At 36.7% G+C, this 23,467-nt stretch overlaps 1 protein-coding gene across 2 annotated transcripts in view; it reads right to left on the minus strand.

The window, feature by feature from the left end:
* Nucleotides 1-1,182: 1,182 nt before the first annotated feature.
* BBIP1 (BBSome interacting protein 1) overlaps nt 1,183-23,467 on the minus strand; it is a 34,951-nt gene continuing 12,666 nt past the window's right edge. For both annotated transcript variants that reach the window (XM_072622318.1, XM_072622324.1), the window contains exons 2-3: nt 3,628-3,704; nt 1,183-1,709 (exon numbers count right to left, since the gene is read on the minus strand). In XM_072622318.1, coding sequence (XP_072478419.1) covers nt 1,543-1,709; nt 3,628-3,673 — 213 coding nt within the window. In that variant the 5' untranslated portion in view covers nt 3,674-3,704 and the 3' untranslated portion in view covers nt 1,183-1,542. The remainder of the gene's footprint in view (nt 1,710-3,627; nt 3,705-23,467) is intronic.

A 23,467-nucleotide genomic window follows, 5' to 3' on the forward strand; every position in this document is an offset into this window, starting at 1 on the left:
AAACATCTTGAATATTCATTTAACTGTGCATATGAAGTTTTTTATGATATTACATGAATTTCAAAGTCTCAATCAGCTTTTCAAAATTAATGAACTTAGCAGTTATGAAAGCCTTTTTTTTGGTTGGGATTAATAAGTAAAATGTATGAATGGTTAGAAGGAAACCAAAAATAAGTAGTAGTAAATAACCTAATGATGGTGCTTGTTCTTTTGGAGACAGGCAACAAATGTAGGAAACCTTCTTTTAAAACTATATTGGAAAACCTATATGACTTCAAAAGATTCTCACTAACATTTTAACATTTGACCTAGGAGTAGATGAAGCATGTGTTTAGAAATTTGCATGAGAGTTGACCTCACTGAAATTCTTAAGCTGACAATTATAGGAATGTAGCATTCGCTTATAACAAAAGTCAAGGGTATCATAGGCCATATTCTTAATCCTTGTTGGAAATACTGCTTGCCCATTGTGTAATCTCAGACTTAGTCCAATTATATAGCAAAGTTTGAAGGCCTATTTTAAATTATTCTGTATCAAGCTGAAATAGTCACATTTAGAACTCTTAATTTGTTATTGATATAAATTATAGACCTCCTTTCATTAGCTTGGAGCTGTGTAACAGTTTATTCTTAGGCCTTCTATAGCTTTTCTAAATTTTCTATTCGTTTTTCAAAACTAATGTGTAGTTAGACTAATGATAAAAAAGATTTTAGGATTCTCCACTTCCCCTTTCTCTTATTACTTAGTTTTAGAACTGAAAACCTATAAAGCTAACTATCAAAATGATATGTATTTAAAATAACACAGCCTTTTATTGTTCAGGAATATTGCTACATTTATTTTGCTCCTGCTGGCCAAGAGAGATTGGCTATAGCTTCTGTTAAAAAACATTGTGTACAACATAGGTGGTTTTTATCAACTGAAAGTAAAAGCAGTCTACCATGAAATCTTATTTCACAAATCTATTTAAGTTCTCCCTTTGCTTCAGATTTTCCAGATGAATCCTTAAAGAGAAACTTAGCTTATTTTAATGCTTTTTCAAATATATATGTGTCTTTATGTGTGTTCGTGTACATAATATGTGTGTATATATGTATATGCTTATGTAGTATCTTTATAATTGTTTAAGTATTTCTTTTCTCTTCCCAACCGTGAAAAACAAATATGCACACTCAAAACACTTAAAAAAATAAACTTCATTTTTAGTCTTGATGTAGCATGCAAAAGTTACACACTTTTATGGGTTGTTGGATCTCTAAAACTGATAAACAGGAATGCTTAACAACACCTAGACAAATAGCAATCTTGTTTTAGAACTTAGAATTTAAACAATCACTAAACAAAGTACTAAAGATTAAAATAAAATACAGCCAAAGTGAAAGTTGGACCACAGTCTATAAAATTCATTATGTTGTTCTGATGATCTTATACTTATTCCCTTATTTTAAATTTAATATAAATTATAGCTTTAGCAAATGTGAATTATTTTGAAAAAATATCACAGCAAGTAAAAGTAACAGAAAAATTGATGAATAAATCATTCATTGGTTTGTTTGGTGCTGTTCCTTTTCTGCCATTTCCTGTTGGCGAATAGTTTCTTGTGCTGTTTGCTGCATTTTTTCTAGTTTTTCAAGAGTCAGAGATTTTAGTGGCAGAAGTTTGGGTTTGCACAGCACCATGGTGGCCACATCTTCCACAGACAATTGCCCTAAAGAGAAATAAACATTAATGAATTATTGAGCAAACTGAGGTTGGAAGTGAAGCTACCCACAGCATTTTCACAATAACAAAGGTATGATGAAACCTTGGAATTTCAAGTTAAATAATAATGGCTATCAGTGGACTATGGCAAGTATTTTATGTGAAGCCTGCTCTTGAGTTTTGCTAATACATATAGTAATATAGCTGGGACCAGAGCAGTCAAGGAGAGATGAAAGCTCTTCTAGGATAGAATACTGCCAACCCAGTTGACTGGGGGAGTCAAAAGCCCTTATTTATTAATCTTTTTGACAAGTGAAAAGCTAGGTATGTGAGGCAGTTTGCTGCAGTAGACAAAGTGCTGGACTGGAGTCAGGACCTGGACCCCTCTAACTTGTGACTTGAACAAGTCATTTAGCTTTGTTTCAGGCAGGTAAACTCCTGTAGACTTCTCCACCAAGTTAAATTAAGAGGCAATAGAAGGATTAGGATTTGCATACCTGGAGGTTTACCAAACAGCTGAGATCATCCAAATTGCAAAATCAGTTTGGATCCTTGGTGTATATTAGCAAATCTAGGTAAGGTCAGACAAAGTTAAAAGTGCTGTGTTCCTTTTGAAGCAGGAAATGGTTAAGAGCAGTATGAAATAGTGGATAGTGAGCTATTCTTAGGGTCAGGAAGACCTGGGTTCAAGTATTGCCTCTGACAGACTGAGCAAGTCACTCAACCTCTGAAGTGCTCTAGGCAACTCACAAGATAGAAGTTGCAAAGGAGTTGCCATCTTGCAAATGGCAGGACTTTACTCACCACGAAGCAATGACTGAATAAAGAATTAGCTTCTTTATATATGCTGCTAGGTGTTAGAGATAGAAATAGAGAAGGCAGTTTCGTACTTTCAAGGAGGAATTCATTTTAATTAATTTTAGTTCATATTTCACATTCAATGAATTAAGTCCAGTTAGATGTTGAAAAACCACCTCACCCTCAGTAACTGGGAATCTAACTTAGAGTCTTAGCTGCCTGGAGCACTGAGAAGTGAAGTGACTTTCCTAAGGCCAAAAAATACACATAAAATTCAAGACAAATGAACTAGGTTTTCCATGCTCCCAAGGACAGGCTTCTCTCTGCTAGAGACACTGTTTCATATAATTCTAAGAGTGTTAACAAAAACATGCCTTCTCCCTTTAAAGGTTGCTGACTTCTAGGTTAAAGGAATCAGCTATTTATTAGAAGCCATGTACAGATCATAGAATTTGGATGCACAGATATTCCGTGTTTTCAAAATGTTTAAGGAGAAATTTTAGGATCAGGATTTAGACCAGAAGGGATCCTGGAGAATCAGACCAACTCACTAATTTTACAGATGGGAGAGGCACAGATAAATAACTTGTTCAAGATTACACATAATATAGCAAGGCTATTCAGCAAGGCAATATAGCCAGGGGATTTCAGCTTCAAGTCATTTGATCCCAAATCAAGGGCTTAAAAAGATAAAAACATGCTGAAACAAACATGCACTAAGAGCTTTAAAAAAAAAAAGACCATCACACATGGATATATGCAAAACTTGTAATATGTGGCTTTCATAGACATTTTAAATTGCAAGAAACAAAAGCTTCTAACTTAAGTATCTTAACTAAAGGTTATGATATCAGTGCAGCAAGATTTCTGGCATATGTCCCTTGCATTACTCTTTTCTTAGGAAGCTCAGGTTTCCCATCCCCTCAAATCTGTTAAGCCAATAAAAACCTAAGTTTGTTTGAAGGAATGGGGCAAACTTTTTGTGGTGGCAGTTGTGGGAAACAAACAATCATAGGGTCTGAAAACTATAAGAATATCAATGTAGAATCTGTGTTAAAAAATTCCTTGGCATATTATCTATCACTGTAGGGACCAATAAATGTTGGTGGGAGTAATTATGTAATTACCTTGTTTGGGAAGGACTTCGCGGAACATTGACTTCACCTCTGCCATATCAGAACTGCTGTATTTTCCTGTATTTTCCCTTTGAAAAGAGTAAACATTGTTTTTCTCCTGGAACAAGTTCACAAAGCATATTTTCTGTAATTGATTTTGCCCCATGAAGCACTGTTGTGTAATTCAAGTCAAGAAGCAGAAGATGAAGAATTTTCCCTGTTTACGCAATTTTTCTACAGTCTTTTTGCCAGGGAATTGAAATGAGTTATATGTATATCTTGTTCCTGGACCACTACCTCTTTGGCAACTTTTTCTACTATTTGAGAATCTCCCTTATTAATTAGTAATAATAATTTGCCATAGAATCACAGGTTAAGAGCTCAAAGGGCCCTGAGAGGTAATCAAGCCCAAATCCCAAAGCTGAGGCTTAACCAGTGGCAGAGTCATATTAGAAGTTCCATATACTAAAATTTTTCCCTTCTACAATTTCTTCTGTCAATGAAAACTTAAAATGAAAAATGAAAAATGACAGGGTTTTGCCATCTCTGGCTCTTCGAGAAAGATGATTTGCAAATGATTACAAGATAGTGTATATTTAGAATCACCTTTACTTTCGAATTTAAGGTCTGGGGCTTAGTATTACACTGGATTCCAGTCCTGTCCTCCATAGCTGGAGTTGAAGTGGGGAGGTATGAGGGAAGTAGGGCATGTAGGTGAAGACAGAGAAATGAATGATGACAAACTGCCTCACTTCTAGTGGCAAACAACTAGCCATCCCTTAAAAACTGTCTTGCCTTGTGACAAGGGACAACACATTTCACCTATAAAAACTTCTACTGTCTATAAGGTCACAGTTTTGAAGCAGAAAGAATGGTAGAGTGGTTAAAACAAAATTTTGTGAAAATTTTCTCAGTTTTCATAAAGCATATAAAAATACATACAAATGTGGCAAGATTAAACCCTTTAAGCCAATTTAATCAGACATCATTAAAAAGTAAAAATCAGACAAATACATATAATCATGAACATTCTGTAACAAGTATTAATCTGTCATGTTGAGCACATATATTAGACTACCTTGATCAGATGCCAACTTACTACAATATATTACAAAGGTGATCTTGGACAAAGCTCACAACACAAACCTCAAAATGAAGAAAGGTAATTTCTGGTACACAAAGGTGTCTCCAGAAAGCCCCACCCTTTTCTTGATGATTAATTATACTGATGCAATACTACTATTCAACTTTCATAACATGATCACATTAAAGATGAGCCTGTGATTTTTAAAGTGGACAAGGTAGTTTGGTCTCTGCTAGAGCCTGCCTTCTCCACTCACAGCAAGTTAGTTATAATCAAATGAACCTGCTCCTAGGCCTTTTGATTTTCTTTCCTACTCATACCTCTTCTCTGCTAAGGCCATACACTTTCCCAATCCCACAAGTAAACCATTTCTTCAGCACCTATTTTAGAAATTAACTCACAAACTACTGGGTTTATAATATAACCACCTTCCCGTAACATGTTTACACTCCTTAATTATGGGTATAACTCAAGACTGTCCTGTGCTCTTATGTTCTCTATACTCTCACCTGGTGACCTCATTAGCTCCAATGTGGATTTAATTATCATCTCTGAAGACGGCTCCCAAATTTATATATCTTATAGGCAGCTACATAGTACAGTGGATAGAACGCCAGTCCTGGACTCAGGAAGACCCGAGTTTAAATCCAGCCTCAGATACTTATTGGCTTAGTGCCTTGGGCAAGTTACTTAACTGCTGTTTGCCTCAGTTTCCTCAACTGTAAAATGAGGATAAAATAGCACTTAGCCCCCAAGATGGTAGTGAATCTCAAATAATATTTGTAAAGTATTTAATACAGTGCCCAGCACATTGTAGACACTACATAAATGCCAGCTATCATCATCATCATTATAACTAGCCCTACTCTCTAGCTTGAACTTCAGCTGTGCACTTCCACCTGTCTACTGGATATTTCAAATGGGATCTCCCTTTAACATCTCTAATTAAATGTGTCCAAAAGTGAATTATTTATCCACCCCACTCCTATCCTAACAGCCCTATTTCTGTCAAGGTTAACACCATCCTACAGGTTCTCAGCCTAGATGTTTATTTAGCTCTTTACTGTCTCTTTTCCACAAATCCAATCAATTGTTAAATTTTGTCCCTTCTACCTCCACATCTTTTGTATTTGGCTCCTTGATATGCACAGGGCTATAGTGTGGGCCCCACTCACCTCCAGCCTAGGCAACTGTAACAATGTTCTAACTGATCTCCCTGCCTTAGGCCTCTCCCCTCTCTAATCTGTTCTTCACAGAGCTGTCAAAGTAGTTTTTTTCAAGATGCAAGTCTCATCATGTCACAACCCTACTTAATAAAACTAAAGGGTGAGTGTTCCCCTTTAGAACCAAATGCAGATTTCCATTTTAGCTTTTAAAGCCCTTCACAACCTGGATCCAATCTATCTTTTCATCCTTGGGTTATTTCTCTTATATTACAACCAAACTGTCCTTCTTGTTATTCCTCACAAATATGACTCTTACTTTCCATTTTGTATCTTTGTAATGGCTTCCAAATTTACACAGTAACAGAAATGGCAAAATTTTCATAATTCAAGTCCTACTTTCATGAACAGCTAATCATTTATTATTTGCACAGTGCTACTAAAATGCTTGGAAATAACTGATTCCAAAGAACACATTTTTCTGCCACCTTGCCTGTCCTCTTCCCTCCAGTACCCAACATATTTTCAAGTGATTATATTTGTAATTTTACTCTATATCACTGTCATTAGTATTGCAAGACCCTGACTGATTATGGTATCCATGATTTCCCATATGTGAAAGTATGCTTAGAGACACGAATGTAGGAATGACTATTTGTCTTCTTATGATAGGTAAGACCTATAGGTACATTCTTCTAAGATGTTCACCCTGTTTATTCTACAGTTAATCTCTAATTTCTCAGTTTAGTTTTCTTATACTAAAATCTTTAACATTCTTTTTGCATGCTTATAATTATATTAATTATAGCTTTTGAGTGACTAGTTAACCTATATTGTTTACTAGATGTTATACAACTTCTTAAAAGGCAAGATCTTTCCTATCTATGTCCATGGATGACAAATTTAGAATTTACAAAGTTTGAAAGGAAGAATGATGCAATTAATCTAATAAGATGAAATTTTATTGGATGGAACATTTTTGTACATGGGTTAAAAGCAACTTATATGACAAAAGATATGAAGATTTTAGTGAACAGTTAGCAGTGAAATATAGTAAAAAAAACCCCAAAAACCAGTTATTTTAGATTGAATTAAAAGACGCAAATTATTCAGAATGAATTCAGTCAGACTATATAGGGCCTGTCTATCTGACATACTATATTCAGTTCTGGATACTACTTAGGAAAGTCACAACCAAGACAGAGTGCATCTAAAAGAAGGTGACCAAAATGGTCAGGGGACTGGACTAGGTCAAAAAACGACTGGTTGAGGGAGCCAGGGGTAATTATCCTGGAGAAAGGATAACTTATTTGGTAACTCTTTTCAAGTATTTGAAAATGTGGAAGAGACTACATTTGTTTTACTTGGTCCCAAGTGGGTAGAGATAAGAGTAATCAGTAGAAGCTGCAAGGCAGACAATATTAGCTTGATATTATGCAGAATTTCCTAACAGTCTGAGATATTTACAAGTGGAATGGGCTGCTTTAGGAGGTGGAAGTAGGCTTTCCATCACTGGAAATTTTTAGGTGGAAGCTTGATGATGACTTTGTGGTTATGAGTAGAAGGGACTTTTGGTTAGGTGTGGGTTGGATTCGATCTCTTCCAACTCTGACACAAGATTTCTTTAACATGGCCAGTTTTAAGGCCACGTACCCTGTATGAAGTTATTCAGACTATCTCCTATTTAGCTGCTTTTTGCAAGGTCTGTTCCTTCGTCATGTTCAGTAAGCAACAATCATACTGTACAATTTGCTATGATCTTTCTATCAATGGAAAAGACAGTCCTTGTTGCCGAGTAGTTTTATAAGTTAAAAGAGGGAGATAAAGCAGATTAAACATAAAGGCTACCATTTAATTCTCTCTTTTTGACTTCAGGGAAACAAGACCAAAAACACTCTTTTGCTAGAAAGGAAAGAAATCCTTTCACCTTCTTTCCAGATTATCCAAGGTCATAAGCTTTTGTTGCACAGCTCCTGGGAAATTGCTCTATCAGCAAAGCAGCCACATTAGCTATTCAGAAACTTCAGACGATTCAATTCAGTAAGTAAGCACGTATTAAGTTACAATAATGCTCAAGGCACTCTTAAAGTATAGTTCAAGAGCAGTTTCTTACTGGATACACAGTTTTGTTTCCATAGCTCTGTGCTTCTTGGCTATGGTTCTATACTAACTCCAAGATAAGGAGCTAATTCCATTAGTTTGGCTCCATGGCCCTGGAAATATGCAGTGATCATGCACAAAGCCACTCAGCTCATGGGGTGATGCTGTATGGGTGGGGCATTCTTAATAAGGGGAGAATGACTTCTGAATGGCTGTTTTGGTGGGACAGGTAAAATGTGGTATACACAAAAGTGCTGTTGGAATTGCCTGGTGCCAGTGACACTTTTAATAGCAGACACTATGAAAGTAATATACCCACCCCCCCATTACTCATTTTTAAAAATTATATTTTTCAAAAAACAAACCTGTCAAAAGTAGGGTTCGGATAGTTATAGTAAAGCAAGACAGAATATTTTGAGACTTGAAAAACAAAGTAAACACTCCTCTATTCCCATATTTAAAGAGATTTCACGGGAATGGATACTTTATCCATCACTGCAAATCACAATCTCTCCATACCTTGTAGAATGTTTCAAGATTAACTGTGGCTCCAAAATTCATAAAGTGATACTACTGATAAAAAGCCTTTTAGGGTGGTCCTCAGATGACAGGCAACACAGTCCACTGCTAGATTCAAACTCAAAACCCTTATAACTTCCTAGAGTGGGTTCCAAGAAGCTAGAATCACTTCTCCATGTAGGACATTAGTGGAAGTCTTAATCCCGTATGAAAGAGAAGCATCAGCTTATTAATATCATGACCAGATACTGAACAGACAAGTGGAAGCTTTTAAGTGAATTTCTATAAAAACAGCACTCAATAAAAAGTAAAACTTTCATTATTTCTATGCCTGATTCTTTTTAAATACTTTGCCAGTAGTACATTCCACACAGTACTTTTAAAGATAGTCTTCTCTGTAAGATCAGCCTTGAACAGGAACTAAAATCTCATACTTCTTTGGTAAATAATTTTACAAAGTTCACATGTCTTTTGTTTCTTTAAGTCCATTTGCCTACAAAAGAGAAGCATAGTGGGCAGTAGGGAAATAGTGATGCTACGTTAAGACAAACCACTACTGAGAAAAGAAGTAAAACAGAAAGCAGAGGTTTTCTTCACTAATTAAGGGGAGCAGGTATGTGAATTTCCAGACCTTTTAAAAGCAGAAAATTCTAGATCTAGGAGGGACCTTATGTCCCTTCTATGTACTCCTATGTACGCTCCTATGAGCAATATTTTTGTTACTTTATTTCATCCTTTTAAACTTGTTTTGTGAATGTTTCATAATATATATCACATGTTAATATAGTACATACAATTTACATACAATTTGTAAATAAGTATGTGTGTGTATGTGAGTGTGTATGTTAACTGGTAATATGGTTGCTAAAGGAGTTAGTAACAGGGGTAAGAACTGTGGCTCTATCATCTTGTTGGTCATTTGTGCTTAAATTATTAACATTATAATCAATCCAAGGTTTCTTTGAAGAACTCTTATAAAACCACATATCCATTTGGTAAGTGTTAATTTAGTTAAAACTAGAAAATATAACCCATAAATCCACCTGACTATGAACATGTACACCGTACTATATCACAATTTGCCAAATGCGAACAAATGAACAAGGGCACCACAGTTAACCTTCTGCTCTGTGGAATTCCCATTCTTCTCTTAGGATAGCTTGCATACCATATGTGACATGTGACCATATAACACACTGACCAAGTAAGGCTATCAGTATCAATCTGCATATCAAATATTACTAGCTCAGTTTCTTAAAAACTTTTAGATAAAAACTACAAATAGAAGTTCTAGTATTTTCTTTCTGTTCCCCAAGTGGATCATTTGTATACATTTTCTTTGCAGTTTAACTCATCATTTTCTAGATTAAGAGGATCAGAAAGGGTAAATGATTTGGCCAAGGTCATATATTAAGTCTACGTCAAAAGAGTAATACCATAGTGTTCTTTCCATATCTGTAAATTTCATGAGTGCTTTGAGTGAAATGTCACTGAGATATGTCACAGAGATATAAACCCAAGGTTAAAGCATAATGAAACACTCCCTTCTTGGCTACCGCTATCCCCCATGCCATTTCTATAGCCCTTTATTTGCACTTTACGTTTTCTCACTTTGAGCCCCATAACAACCTTGTGAGGTAAGTACTGATGGGGTGCTGGGGTGCTTGGGTGCCTGTGCTTAGACCCCAATTCTAAAATCACATTTCTCTCTAAAAATCAAATTTCTTTCTAGCCTCAAAACACCATCCCTGGCAGTTTGTCCCCAATTCTAAGACAGCATACTAGCAAAACATTTCTCTGTCTTCCTGATATGGCATCCAGCTGCACCTATAGAATTTATTAGTTTGAACTGGCTGTATACTGGCTCATAAAGATATTTACTACTCCCTGATCTAGCATATGTATCCTGGACTCCTCATTCTGTGTATCCTAGACGTAGATATATGTATACTCCCTTCCTTTATCTTGTCTAACAAGACATTAATGGAGGGCAGCCTGGGTATTTCTCAGCCTGCCCTGATGATTAGTTGACATTTTAGGCCTAAAACCGCACCTCTATGTAGTCCCCTACCTTGGGCTAATTCCCAGTGAACTCTGGGTAAAATGCCTGCACAGTAGATACTAAATATGCATGTTTCTTTAATTATTGACCATTCCTTAACCACTCCCTAATCCTGCCCTGAATCACCTAGTTAGCATATTTGGCACATGTTTTTACTATAGTTTATCCTATATAAACTTTACCTGTACCCCTTTCAAATCGCAGGTTCCCTAAGAACTCTTGCCAGCTGAAAAGACTTCAAGAATGCTTGAGTCCGCGAATCCATTCCAGACAGCCCTCCCCTGTACTCCAGTCTTTGGAGGGGGGTCCCTGAATCCCCTCACCTTTCCAACCCTCATCACTAGTATACATATTATTAACTCTATTTTACAAATTTAAAGCTTGAGATTTTAAATGACTTGCTTATGGTCATGCAACTATTGTCAGAAATGGGATTAGAATCTAGATCTGATTTCAAGTTGGGCATTCTACCCATATAATTTGCTTGGTTTTTGAAGTGAAGATCAGGTATCTTTTTGGCAAAAGATGGGCTAATAAATGTTTCCTTTGCTATTTGGCACACAGGGGAATAGCATCTACCACTTTCCTTTTTACCCTTCAAGTCCTGATTGTGGTTAAAAATCACTTAGACCTTGGCCTCTTGCCTTGTAGCACTGGCGGAGGGTTTGCTGTAATCACCTTTAAGTGCATGGCTTCTCTGCTCTTCTTGCTTAATTATACTATTTTATTGCACTACATTCTCTTTCCAAATTGTCTCTGAATTTATGGAAAATCTTTAAAAGTCACATTCCATCCCCACCACCCATAAAAACGTGTACATGTAAACAAATTCTAACAAGTCAGTTGGTCATAAAAAGTGACAAATAATCATTATTGTAATATAGTGATGGTAATGCTTAAAAGCATATTTAACATAAGTCACATTACTGGAAATAACAAATCATATGTGTGGTCTTGGAACTTATTCCTTTGGTGACACGTCTGTCTAGAGACAGTTAAATTACAGGCCAAGGCCCTGCTGACAAAGTCCTAAGTTTGATTTTTCTCTGTGCCAGTAAGCTTTCATTCTATTGCAGGAATATATACTGTATGCTTCGTTTAGGCTAGTCATGTCACAGATGGATGCTGTTATTTACCATGGCAATGGTTGAAAACGTAGATGGATAAGTGCAAGTTCATCAGCATAAATAAGGTCCATGGATTAAGAGTTAGAAAAGACCTTGGAAATCATCTAGCCCTTAAAAAAGGCCTAGAGAAATGACTTGTCCAATGTCATACAAGAAGTATGTAGTAGAATTGGGATTTGAACTCAGGTCTTCTGAATCAAAATCCAATGCCCTTTTGGGGAAAAACTCTCAAACAAGGTAGAAAGGAGACATTAGAAAGGAGGTTGCAGATTTGACCATGTTGTTCCCCTACTCAAACTTCAGGGGCTGTCTAATGCCCTTAGAATCTAACAGAAGTTCCTCTTTGGCAGTTAAAATCCTTTAAAATCTGGTTCCAACTTCCTTTTCTAGTCTTAGTATATTTTCCTCTGCTCTCCTTTCCTGAATTCTGTGGTCTTGTAGTAGGTCCTCACAAATGCCTCTCCATCTCCTGACTATGCACATGCACTGTTTTCCGTGGCTGCAATGCCCTTCTTCACCACCGCTATCTCACAGAATGTCTTACTTCCTTACAAACTTAGCTTATGCCAGGGGTAGGGAACCTGTGGCCTAGAGGCCACATGTGTCCTTCTAAGTCCTTGGCTTGGGTCTTTTGACTAAGTTCAAGTTTTATAGCACTTGAGGACCTAAAGGGCTATATGCAGCCTCAAGGCTGCAGATTCCTCACCCCTGGCTTAGGCACCGCTCTTTGCATGAAGCCTTTCACTGCTTCTGCTAGTGCCCCTCTCTCCCTAATATATTTATTTATTAAACAGTATGTCTTTTGTTTAAACTTAGAGATCCACTGAATATCTTCCCCAAAGAATGTAAGCTCCTTGTACCCTGAGTGTAAGAGTTTAATAAAGGCATGTTGACTGAGGTCTAAAATGTCATTTTCACATGTAAAAGATGGCATGATTATTATTAGGGTTACAATTTTATTCTAAAGCCATCAGAATTCAGTCTAATCTGATTTGTTTGCTCAGCTTTTGTCTGAGTGATCTGAGACCATCTTTCTGTTTCTTGGTTTTGTAACTGCTCCCTGAAAGGGTTATGATGGCAAGCTGTATGAAGACAAGGGATGAAATGAGACATCAAAGCATAGTGGAAAGAACCCTTGGAGTTAGGCACAGATGTAGTTCTAGGGGGTAGGCAAGCTGATTAATATCTAATATGCTGGAGATAGGGGGTTAATTAGGAGACTAATTTTAAAAAAATCTATGCACAAATATTTAATGCCAGAGAATTCTATTCTTCATGCCATACAGCTATTTATTTTCTGGTGAATCAAATTACATATATTACATGAAACTTAAAACCTCCAAAAGATAGTCATATTTGGGGCACAATCTTTGAACCTTGTTTAGGGTACATAAATGTCTTGTTCTCTCTTTGGCAAGTAGATCTGGTTCTGCTATTAACTAGCGGTCTGACTAAAAAATATATACTTTTCTTTCCTAGGTCTCAGTTTCCTATTTTATAAAATGACAGTATTGAAATAGATGATTTAGCTATGACAAATGTGATTCTAAATGCTTATCAATATAATGATCTCCTGAAAGTTAGAAAAACAACATGGCAAGTCTCCAGGGAGAAAAACAACCAAAACAGAAAAGATTCGTATCTAATACTTCAGTCTATAGTCTTTAGGGGCCCTTACTCCTATAAATTAAAAGTTACATAGAATTTCTAATTGTAAATCAAAGTCACAAAATACCTTGCAAAAATAAGCAGTCTTCTATTTGCTTTTCCTTTTATGATCTCTCTATTGGAGGTACATAGGTAGTAAAATCAGCTATCTTATTAATTTTGCTTTGTAAAATCACTCCTTGTCTAGGAAGAGCCACTCTATACAAAACTCAACACAGCACATATACTGAGATGCTCTTAGAAGTATCTTTTATTGTGTACTAGAGGAGAATGTCTAAGATGGTGGAGCAGGAGGATGCAGTATAGCCTAGCTCTTCCCAAATACACTGAGTCATTTCTCCAGCCTAAGGAACAAGGATAGGAGCCAGCAAGCAGCTGTGTTTTTCTAACCCCAGAGCTGATTTGCACATACAGAGAGGACATAGGCAGGAACCCAAGTGAGGTATGATCTGCAGATATATTCCAGAGCAAAAGTGGATATGGATCCAGCAAGTACTTGCATAACAATGCAGGAAGTAAGAACAGGAGTTGGTTGGCAACTCTCTAGCTCTAGAGCTGAGTAGTGGACCTAATGTGGACTTAGAAGGGCTGGGCAATAAGGCTGTTCTGCAGTTGGGTTCCAGGAAAAGGAAGAGTTGCCCAGCTCACATCTGGCCTGAGTCTATGTGCTGAGAAAGGAGAAAGAAGAGAAAGAAGTGAATAGCAGCTGCATGACACTGATCCACCTGAGTTAGGTAATGCATTCAGATCCCAGACTAGTCTGAGGCCTGCAGTTTAATGATTAAAGTATGGAGCTCAGACCATGGGGAAGCTTGCAGTTCCATTGCTCTGAATCAACAGTCTTCCACCTAGGTGAAAAGGTCTGGGACTAACGCAGACTACTGGAGCTTGAACTGGGGGCTAGCCTATCACCCAGACCCAAACTGGGGTCAAGAGTTTGAAAAGCATAGACCAAAGTGGGCAGCAGTCAGATTTCCCCCTTTACTTTGCCCTTTGTGTCCTTAGGGCAAAACTGAAAGCTTGCACACTAGTAAGTCTCTGACCTGGGCTCTTCCCTGAGATCCCTGAAGAATATAAAGCACTTAATACCTGGAGAAAGCAACAGTAAGATCCTAAGGAATACAAAAGTACCAAACAAGGCCAAGACATTGCCTACAGAAGTGGACAGAAGGTGGTCCTAATACAAAGTACCAATTCAGAAAGTAAAGTTTGAAGAAGGAGTAAACAATAACAACAAAAAAGATTCCCATCAAAAAGTGCTATTATAGTATCAGGAATGCTCAAGCTAAAAACCCAGAAGGAAATAACATGGAATCACTTAACCAGAAAAGCCTTAAAGAAAAACAGAGGTTGTAAACTAGAATTACCACAAGAAATGAACAAGAATTAGAAAAAACAAACAACTATATCACAAATGAAATGAGGGTGTTAGAAAAAAAGAATTATAAAAGAAATGAGAGCTTTGGAAGGAAGACTTGAATTGGGAATTAACAGCTTAATATAAGATCACGAAATCTTAGACAAATGACCTGGAAAATAGATTAAGAAGAGATAATTTAAGAATATTGTACTACCTGAAAACCATGATTAAAAAAAAAGAGCCTAGATCTCATATTTCAAAAAATCATGAAAGAAAACCGAAGACGCCCAGCCCATAAGAGCAGCCTTGGGCATCCCAGGTGGGTTTAGTGTTATGCTAGCAGCCTACAACTAGCCAGGGCTGTCTGTGAAGCATGAACCCATGGCTATAGGAGCCCAACTTGAAAGAAAGCAACCCTGGGAAGTTCCAGGTGGGTTTCAACATGGCCCTGTTTGTTTAAGCCCAAATGCAGGAGAAAAGCCCTAGGAAAAATATATCCTGAATAGTCTCTAAAGTCTGTTGTGGAAATACAGTATAGGAGTAGCCCATGAGCCTGAGCCCAGCAGCAAGGGGAAAAGATCTCAGCTAGAACCAAGAGCAGAGGAAGGTCCTAGACTCTATGGCAAGAGGAGCCACCCAGGTAGAGCCCAGCAGTAGAGTATCCCCAAAGTCTCTTGAAGGAGGAGCTTAGTCTGGGGCATTATACTGTACACAGGACCAGGCAGACCCTGCCTATGCCATTCAGTTGCAGAAACTGAACTAAATGCACCCTTCCCAGTCTTATCTCACCCCCATGTCCTTCTTCCCAACTTAGAGGCAGATGAGATGATCAAACCAATAAAATTCTGACTACTATGAATACCTTGATTTGAAAAGTATCTAGGGAGAATAGTGACCCCAAACAAATTCAGGTAAAAATTCAGAAAAAAAATGTACTGGATAAAACAGACTGCAGGAATTACTAGAAGAAATGAAACAACATAAAGAATGGAAAAGCTAGGAAGGAAAGAACGGCAAAGAGAATTAATACTAACAGATGGTAGAAAACTACAACTAAGAACTGCTCTGAAAATCAGAATGGGCAAAACAAATACAACAATGAGAAATATTAAAATATAAAATGAAACATTGGAAAACAGAAAAAAAGTAAAAATGTTGTATCAAAAATAATTGCCCCCAAAATGGATCATGGAGAGATAATATAAAGAATTACTGGGCTACTTGAAAACTATCATTAAACTGTATTTCAAGAAATTATAAAAGAAAACTAACAGAACTCTTAGAACCAGAGAGCAAAGTAAAAATAGAAAGGATCACTAATCATGTCCACAAAGAAACCCCAAAATTAATACTCCCAGGAATGTCACAGGCAAAACTCAAAGTTCATGTCAAAGAAAAAATACTACAAGTATTTAAAAGGAAGGAGTTCAAGTACCAAGGAGTCACAATAAGAATCACAGAAGACTTAGCAGCTGCCACTTGAAAAGAAGAGAGCTTGGAATGTGAAATTCTAAAAGGCAAGAGATAAAAGTTTACAACTAAGGACAAGGCAAAACCAAGTATAATTCTATTGGAATGGGGCAAGAGGGGGTGGGCAACAGGCTTTTAATGGAATAAAGAATGTCTAAATATTACTGATGAAAAGTCCAGAACTGAGTAGATATTTTGAAATGGAAATAATGACACCAAAGAGAAAGAGAAAGGTACACATTTGTTTAATTGAAAGGGAATAAGTGGGATGACTTGTTTACATGTTAATAGGAGGATAAGAAATATTTTTAGAACTCTGGTGACTTTAAAAGTTATAGATAAAGGTAAAAATGAGAGTCTGTAGGTAGTTTTATTTTGTTCTAATGATCTTAGAAGAGAAAAATGGGAGAAACAGGGAGACTATACTAGGGAATAAAGAAGGAAGAAAGGGAGGGAAATCACTTTTCAAATAAATAGAGGTAAACAAAAACAAAAGATTATAACCATAGAGGAAAGGGTGGGCAAAACAGTTATCTCAAGAACCTAACATTCATCTGAACCAGATAAACTGAATATAGTTACTCTCCCCACTTCCTAAAATATACATGTACACACACACCCACACAAAAATTTCAGTATTTATGTGTGTGTGTGTGTGTGTGTGTGTGTGTGTGTGTGTGTGTCTAGAATGTTGAAGAGAGAAACCTGAAGAAAGAATTAAATGAGAAGGAAGAAACCTGGGAAAAGGGGCAGGAGAAGGAACAAAGAGGATCTGCAATAGAACAAATAGGTTGTTTCACTTAGAAGATCACAAGTGCCAGGCAAACTACCTCTCTTCTATTGCCCTTCCTTATTTGTAAAGAAGGGGGAAACAGAAAAAAAAAGGAAAAAGTACAAGACAATATAAAATTTCTTAAAGCACAAGCAATAATATGTTTGAGATGAACTTACCTATAAAATCAAAGAGGACAGTAGAAATGATTAGAAAGCAACATGTCATTTACAAGAACCACACTTGAAATGCAAATATTCATACAGTTAAAATGAAGAGCTAGAGCAAAATCTATATTGCTTCAGCTGAACTAAAAACAGGGAGGGGAGTTAATAGCAAACATGATTTCAGAGAAGGCTATGGAAAATATAGAAATGATAAAAAGATACAAGAAGACAAAATTAAGTACCATAGAGAACAAATTACTATCAATACTTAATATATAGGCAACTAATGGCATTGCACCTAATTAAAAGAAAAGTTAGTCAAACTGGAAGAAAATCAGAAACATCTTTCAGTCCTAGACAAATCTAGCCAAAAGACAAATAAGAAAGAAGGACCCAAATGGAACTTTATGATAAATTCCTGGAGATTATTCAATGGTAACATAAAGGAATTTACATTAACTTAGCTATCCATGGCACATTTACAAATACTGACCATGTACTGAGGAATAATTATCTCAATAAAAAATACAGAAAAGCAGAAATAGTAAAAAAAAAAAATGAACGACCAATCACAATGCAATAAAAAATTATCATTTAATAAAGACCCCTTAAGAAGAAGTAATAAGGGATTGGAGACTAATAATGTTGTATGCTAAGAGATGATGAAATGGGTAGCTGATTAGGAAACAGTGAATTGAAGCTCACTGAAGTGAGCAGAACTTGAAAAACAATTTATACAATGATTAACAATATTACAGAGAAAAAGAACTTTGAAAGATTTTTAGAACTTTGACAAATGCAATGATACACCAAAATGATAAGTCCAAAAGAATGATAAAATGTCACTTGCCTCCTGTCAGAGAGGTGACAAACTTAAAATGCAGAAAGAAGAATTTTCAGACATGGACAAGGAGGAATTTGTTTTGTTAGACAACATAGTAACGTATTAAAAAGACTATGTTATTTTTCTGGGGGGGGTTCAGGGTTGTGAGGTTTTTTGGGTTAATTTTCTCAATGGGGATGGAGTAGTGAGGGAAATATTAATAAAAGAAAAATCATAAATATTTTTTGAAATCATAGAAAAAACTTGCTTAGATCTATTAGAATGAAAAGGTGAAGTGAATATTAAAATGTCTTATCAGTAAGCTCTTGAAAGAAACCCCAAAATGAAAATTCCCAGGTACATCATAGTCAAAATTCAGAGCTTCCAGGTCAAAGAAAAGAAAAAACACTGTAAGCAGACAAGAAAAGATTCAATTATTGGATCATGCAAGGTTTAGTAGCTACCACTGTAAAGAAGTGGAAAGCTTGAAATACAATATTACAAGAGGCAAAAGAGGCTTCCAGCCAAGAATAACTTATCCAGGCAAGACTAAGCATAATTCTATAAGAGAAAAATGAACCTTTAATGATATATAAGACTTTTAAGCATTCTTGATGGAAAGAACAGAACTGAAACTTTAAAATACAAAAACAAAAGTCAATAGACTCCTGTTATATTCTGACAATCTTAAAAGAGGAAAAGGAGGAGAAAAAAAGAATGTACTAGGCAAGAAATGGGGAGGAAAAGTGGGAAAATTTGTTATGCTCTTTTCATGGGTCAATTACTATGCTAGACACTGGTAATAAATACACAATGAATTAAAAAATTCTTACTTGCAAAGACCAATATATGCTTCAAAATTATAACTGATGCTTTAGGATACATTAGACATGAAACTGGGTGTTTTACAAGCAACTCTCCAATTCTACATATCTAAAACTGAACTCATCATCTTTCCCCATCAAAACTGGCCCTTCCTTCCAAAATTCCCAGTTTCTATCAAGGATGACACTATGCTTACATTCACCCTGGCATTTGGAGTCAAATCCCAGTTCTGCCATGACTGTATGTGTAATGCAAGTCAGTTACCTTCCCTGGGCCTCAGTTTTCATCTATAAAATAAGGGAGTTTGGATTAGATGATCTTTGAGATCCCTTCCAGCTCGAAAACTAAGATCCTATGTTTGTCAGCTCCTCATGCTCTCTTATCCTCATATACCTAATCATTTGCCAAAGTTTCACATTTCTATCTCCATATAATCTTTCTTGTCTACACTCTTTTCTCTTCTTGAATAACTACCACCTTATTTTGGCACTCTTCATCTCTTTTTGTTTTAACTATTGCAAATGCTTCCTGTCTCAAGTTCCATCTCCCTTCTAATCTATTTTCCTATATTCTCTAGTCACCAAAGTGATTTTCTTAAAGCACAAGTCTAATTGCATCACTCCTCTATTTGTTATCGACAAACTCAAAAGGATAAAATAGAAATTTGTTTTCAATCCTGTTTCCTTCAAAATTTTGCTCTAGTTCAACATGTTCCTCCAAAAGTACCTTGTATTTATCATATATTTTATATATGTTTTACATATTATTTATGTACATGTATCCTCAAAAGAATGGGAGTTTTTTGAGGGCAGAAACTTCTTTCTTTCATGTATCCCCAGGTCTAGCATGTACACAGGTAGTGCTTAATAAATGTTTATTTATTGGTATCGAGAGTTTTCACAACACTATTCTCTCCTGGACTGTCTGTCTTCTAAATCTTTTGCTAGATCAGCATTCATATCATCAGCATAGTAGGTGTTCCCAGGGGTTCTATCTTGGGCATTCTTCATTTTTTGTCTCCATATTCTCTTGGTGAGCTCATCAGCTTCCATAGATTTAATTGCCATTTTTATGCAAATGACTGAAATAGCTACTATATATACAGCCCCAGTCTCTCCCCTGATCTTCAGTTATGGATCAGTTGCCTACTCCACATTTCAAACTTGATGGCCTGGATGTCCAAGTTCTATATTAATAATAAAATATTATTTCAAAATAATTTTATATAAATTATAATAAAATTAGAAAATAACAAGAGTATTCATCCATTCCCCTAAAATGACCCCTCTTCCAAATTTTCCTATTTCCATCAAAGACGTATTATAGTCTCTCATAAAATTATCTTTGACTTCTCTTAGCCCACATATTTAGTCAGTTGTCAAATCCTCCACAAAATTCACCCTTCTCTCTATTCGCACAGTCCCCACTTTAGTTCAGGCCCTCATTAACAGTTGTCTAGATTCTTGCTGGGGCCTCCTAATGTGATCTCCCTGTCTCAAGTCTCTCCCCACAATGGTGGACCATCTTCAGTGTTGTAACAGTGTCCTTAACTACAGAGCTGACCATGTAAGTTTTCTACTTAAACTCTACTGGGAGGGAGTTTTGGAATGGAGTACACTAGCACTTTGGAATAAGGAAATGGTGCTTAAATTGTATTTTAGAGGAAGAAAAGGATTCTTTGAGGTAAGGAGGGAGTACCTTCCAAATATGGGAGGGGGAGATGGCTGGTGTCATCACAGATAGGAGATGGAGTATCATTTACAATGAATAGAGAAGCCAATAGGGCTTGATTTCAGACTGTGAGAGGGCAAGTAATACACAGTGAGTGTGAAAAGATGGTTTGGGGACAGGTTGTGAAGGGTTTTAAAAGCTCAATTGAGTTTCTACTTTGTACCTCATTATTTTTTCTCCCAAATCTTCCCTTTTTTGAACTTCCTTATTACTGTCCATGTTAACACCATATTCCCAAGCCCTCAGGCTTGCTACCTAGCCTTGACCCTGGACTTTCACTCACACACTGTTCCACGCCCCACTCCCCCCCATTCAATTTACTTTGGAAAAAGCTCTTTTATGTGTCTTCTCTCCTCTGATACCACCACTGCTCAGGGGAAGGTTCTCATCTCCTCAGACCTTGACTACTGCAATAGCATGCTAGTTAGTTAGTCTCCCTGCCTCAAGTTTCTCCCTACTATAGTCAATTCTCTACTCAGCTGTCAAACTGATCTTCCTAAAGTGCAGGTTTAATCACCTCAGTCCTCTATTCAATAAACTTCAGAGGTTACCACCTCCAGGATCAACTATAAAATTTACTGTTTGGTATTTAAAGCACTTAATAATCTGGCCTCCTCCTTTCCAGTCTTCTTATACCTCATCCCCAATGTACTTTATGATCCAGTTAGACTGGCCTCTTTGCTGTTCCTTGCATAAGACATTTTATTTCAACTCTATGCATTTTCACAGAATTGGCTTTGTCTCTCAAACCTATAATGGTCTCTCTTCTAATTTATACCTTCTGGCAAAAGCCCACTTTCTGCATGTAGCTTTTCATGATTATTCTTAAAGCTAGTGCCTTCCTTTGGTTGATTATCTCCAATTCATCCTATGTATACATTTTATTTGTACAACTGTTTGCATGTTGTCTCCTCTGTTAAGACTGTGAGCTCTTTGAAAGCAAGGCTGTTTTTGCCTTTCTCTGTATACCCATATACTGTGCTTAGCAGCACAGTGCCTGGCACATGTAAATGCTTAATAATTATTTATTAATTGACTGGTAGAGTTGACCTAGATTTTAGCAAAGTATCTGATAAAGCATCTTGTGCTACTCTTATGGAATAGATGGGAGAGATGTGGGCTATATATTAAGATAGATGAATTTAGAGCTAGTTGAACGGTCTGTCTCAATAAATAGTTATTAATGTTCAGTGTCCCCTTGGGAGGAGGTCTCTTTTGGAGTGTACCACACCTGTGCTTGGTCCTGTGCTGTTTAACATTTTTTTAATTAATAATTTGTATAAAAACATAGATAATATCCTTTATCAAATTTTCAAATAACTTTAAGCTGAAAGACATAGGTAATACCCTGAATAACAAGAGTTGGACTATAAAAAAGATCATGAGATTCTACAGTACTGGGATGAATCTGCTATGATAAAATTCACTGGGGTTTAGTCTTAAATTGGGGTTCAAAAAATCAACTTTACAAGTTTAGGATGGGTTAAGTAGCAATTTTGTCTGAAAAAGATCAAGGGTTTTGGTTTAGTGCTCTACTTCAATATAAGTAATGGTATGACATGGAAGCCAAAAAAGCTAATGTCTCTTGGACTACATTAAGAAGGCAGAGCTTCCAGGAATAAAGAAGTGACAGTCTGCCTTGATTGGACCACACATGGAATACTATGTTCAGTTTTGAGTTCCAGTTGAGGAAGGATATTGATAAGTTGGAGAGTATTCAGAAGACAGCAAATGGAATGAGGGACTTGAGTCCATCTCATATGAAGATCAGCTATAAGAACAGGCACATTGAATCTGAAGAAGAGAAGACAGGCTAGCTTATAGCTGTATTTAATTATCTAAAGAGTTTTCATGTGGAAGGGAGGATTTGTTCTTTTTAGGCACAAAAGGCAGGACCAGGAGCAATGGATGGAAGTTACAAAGTGGAAAATTCAGAGGAAAAACCATTCTAATAATTAGAGCTTTCCAAAGTTGAATGAGGTCTCTTGGGAGATGGCAGGATCCTTCTCCATCGAGATCTTTAAGCAGAGGCTGGATGTCCATTGGTTGGGTATGTTAAAATGGGGATTAATTTCTGATATTGGTTGAGACTATATGGTCACTGAAGTCTCTTGCCAAACTCTAATGAAATTTGTTTTCAAAAATTAAAAAAAACACAACAGTTGTATCCTCCCATGACACATTATAGACTCATTACAGACTCTAAATCTATGGATTTAGAACATGAAGGAACCAGGGAGATTATTTCTCCAACACCTTTATTTTTCAGTTGAGGAAACTGAGGCCCGGAGACTTTAAGTGATTTGCCTTAAGCCATATTATGCAGAGCAGTAATTTGAATCCTGGCCCTATAACTTCAAATTGAGCATTTTTCTGCTACAACACATTGCACGCCTTTTAAGACTTGTAAGACACTCTATTTGCATCCTTGGTCCTAATACACACTCTTCCAGGACTATGCTCTAGTGATCATCCCCTCATACAACTTAAATCTTTATTCCCTATCATTTCTTTCTCTCCTCTCCTCCCCAAATCCCAAATCAGGTCCACTCTTATGAGTGATCATATCTCTCCAGCTCTGAAAAAAGCAATTTACAAACTGGGTATGGAGGAACAGGTTTGTATTCTTTATTACCAGGAGCCTCAGCTTAGTGTATCACTTGAACCCAGGAGTTCTGAGATGTAGTAGGGCTAAAATCAATCAGGTGTTTGTACTAAGTCTGATACCAATATGGTGAGACCCCCAGAATGGGGCGCTACCAGGGTGCCCAAGAAGAGACAAACTAGTTCAGGTCAGAAAGACAGGTCAAAAGGTCAAAGCTCCTGTGCCATTTAGTAGTGCACTGGGCAAAACAAAATTTACACTCAATGCATCATTTCACTACCTACTCTAAACTCTGCAAACTGGCTTTCCTTCCTATCATTTTATTGAAACTGTTCTCTGAAGGTCACCACTGACATTACCGCTAAATCCAATGATG

Source organism: Notamacropus eugenii, chromosome 1 (assembly GCF_028372415.1).
Source record: "Notamacropus eugenii isolate mMacEug1 chromosome 1, mMacEug1.pri_v2, whole genome shotgun sequence".
Lineage (NCBI taxonomy): Eukaryota > Metazoa > Chordata > Mammalia > Diprotodontia > Macropodidae > Notamacropus > Notamacropus eugenii.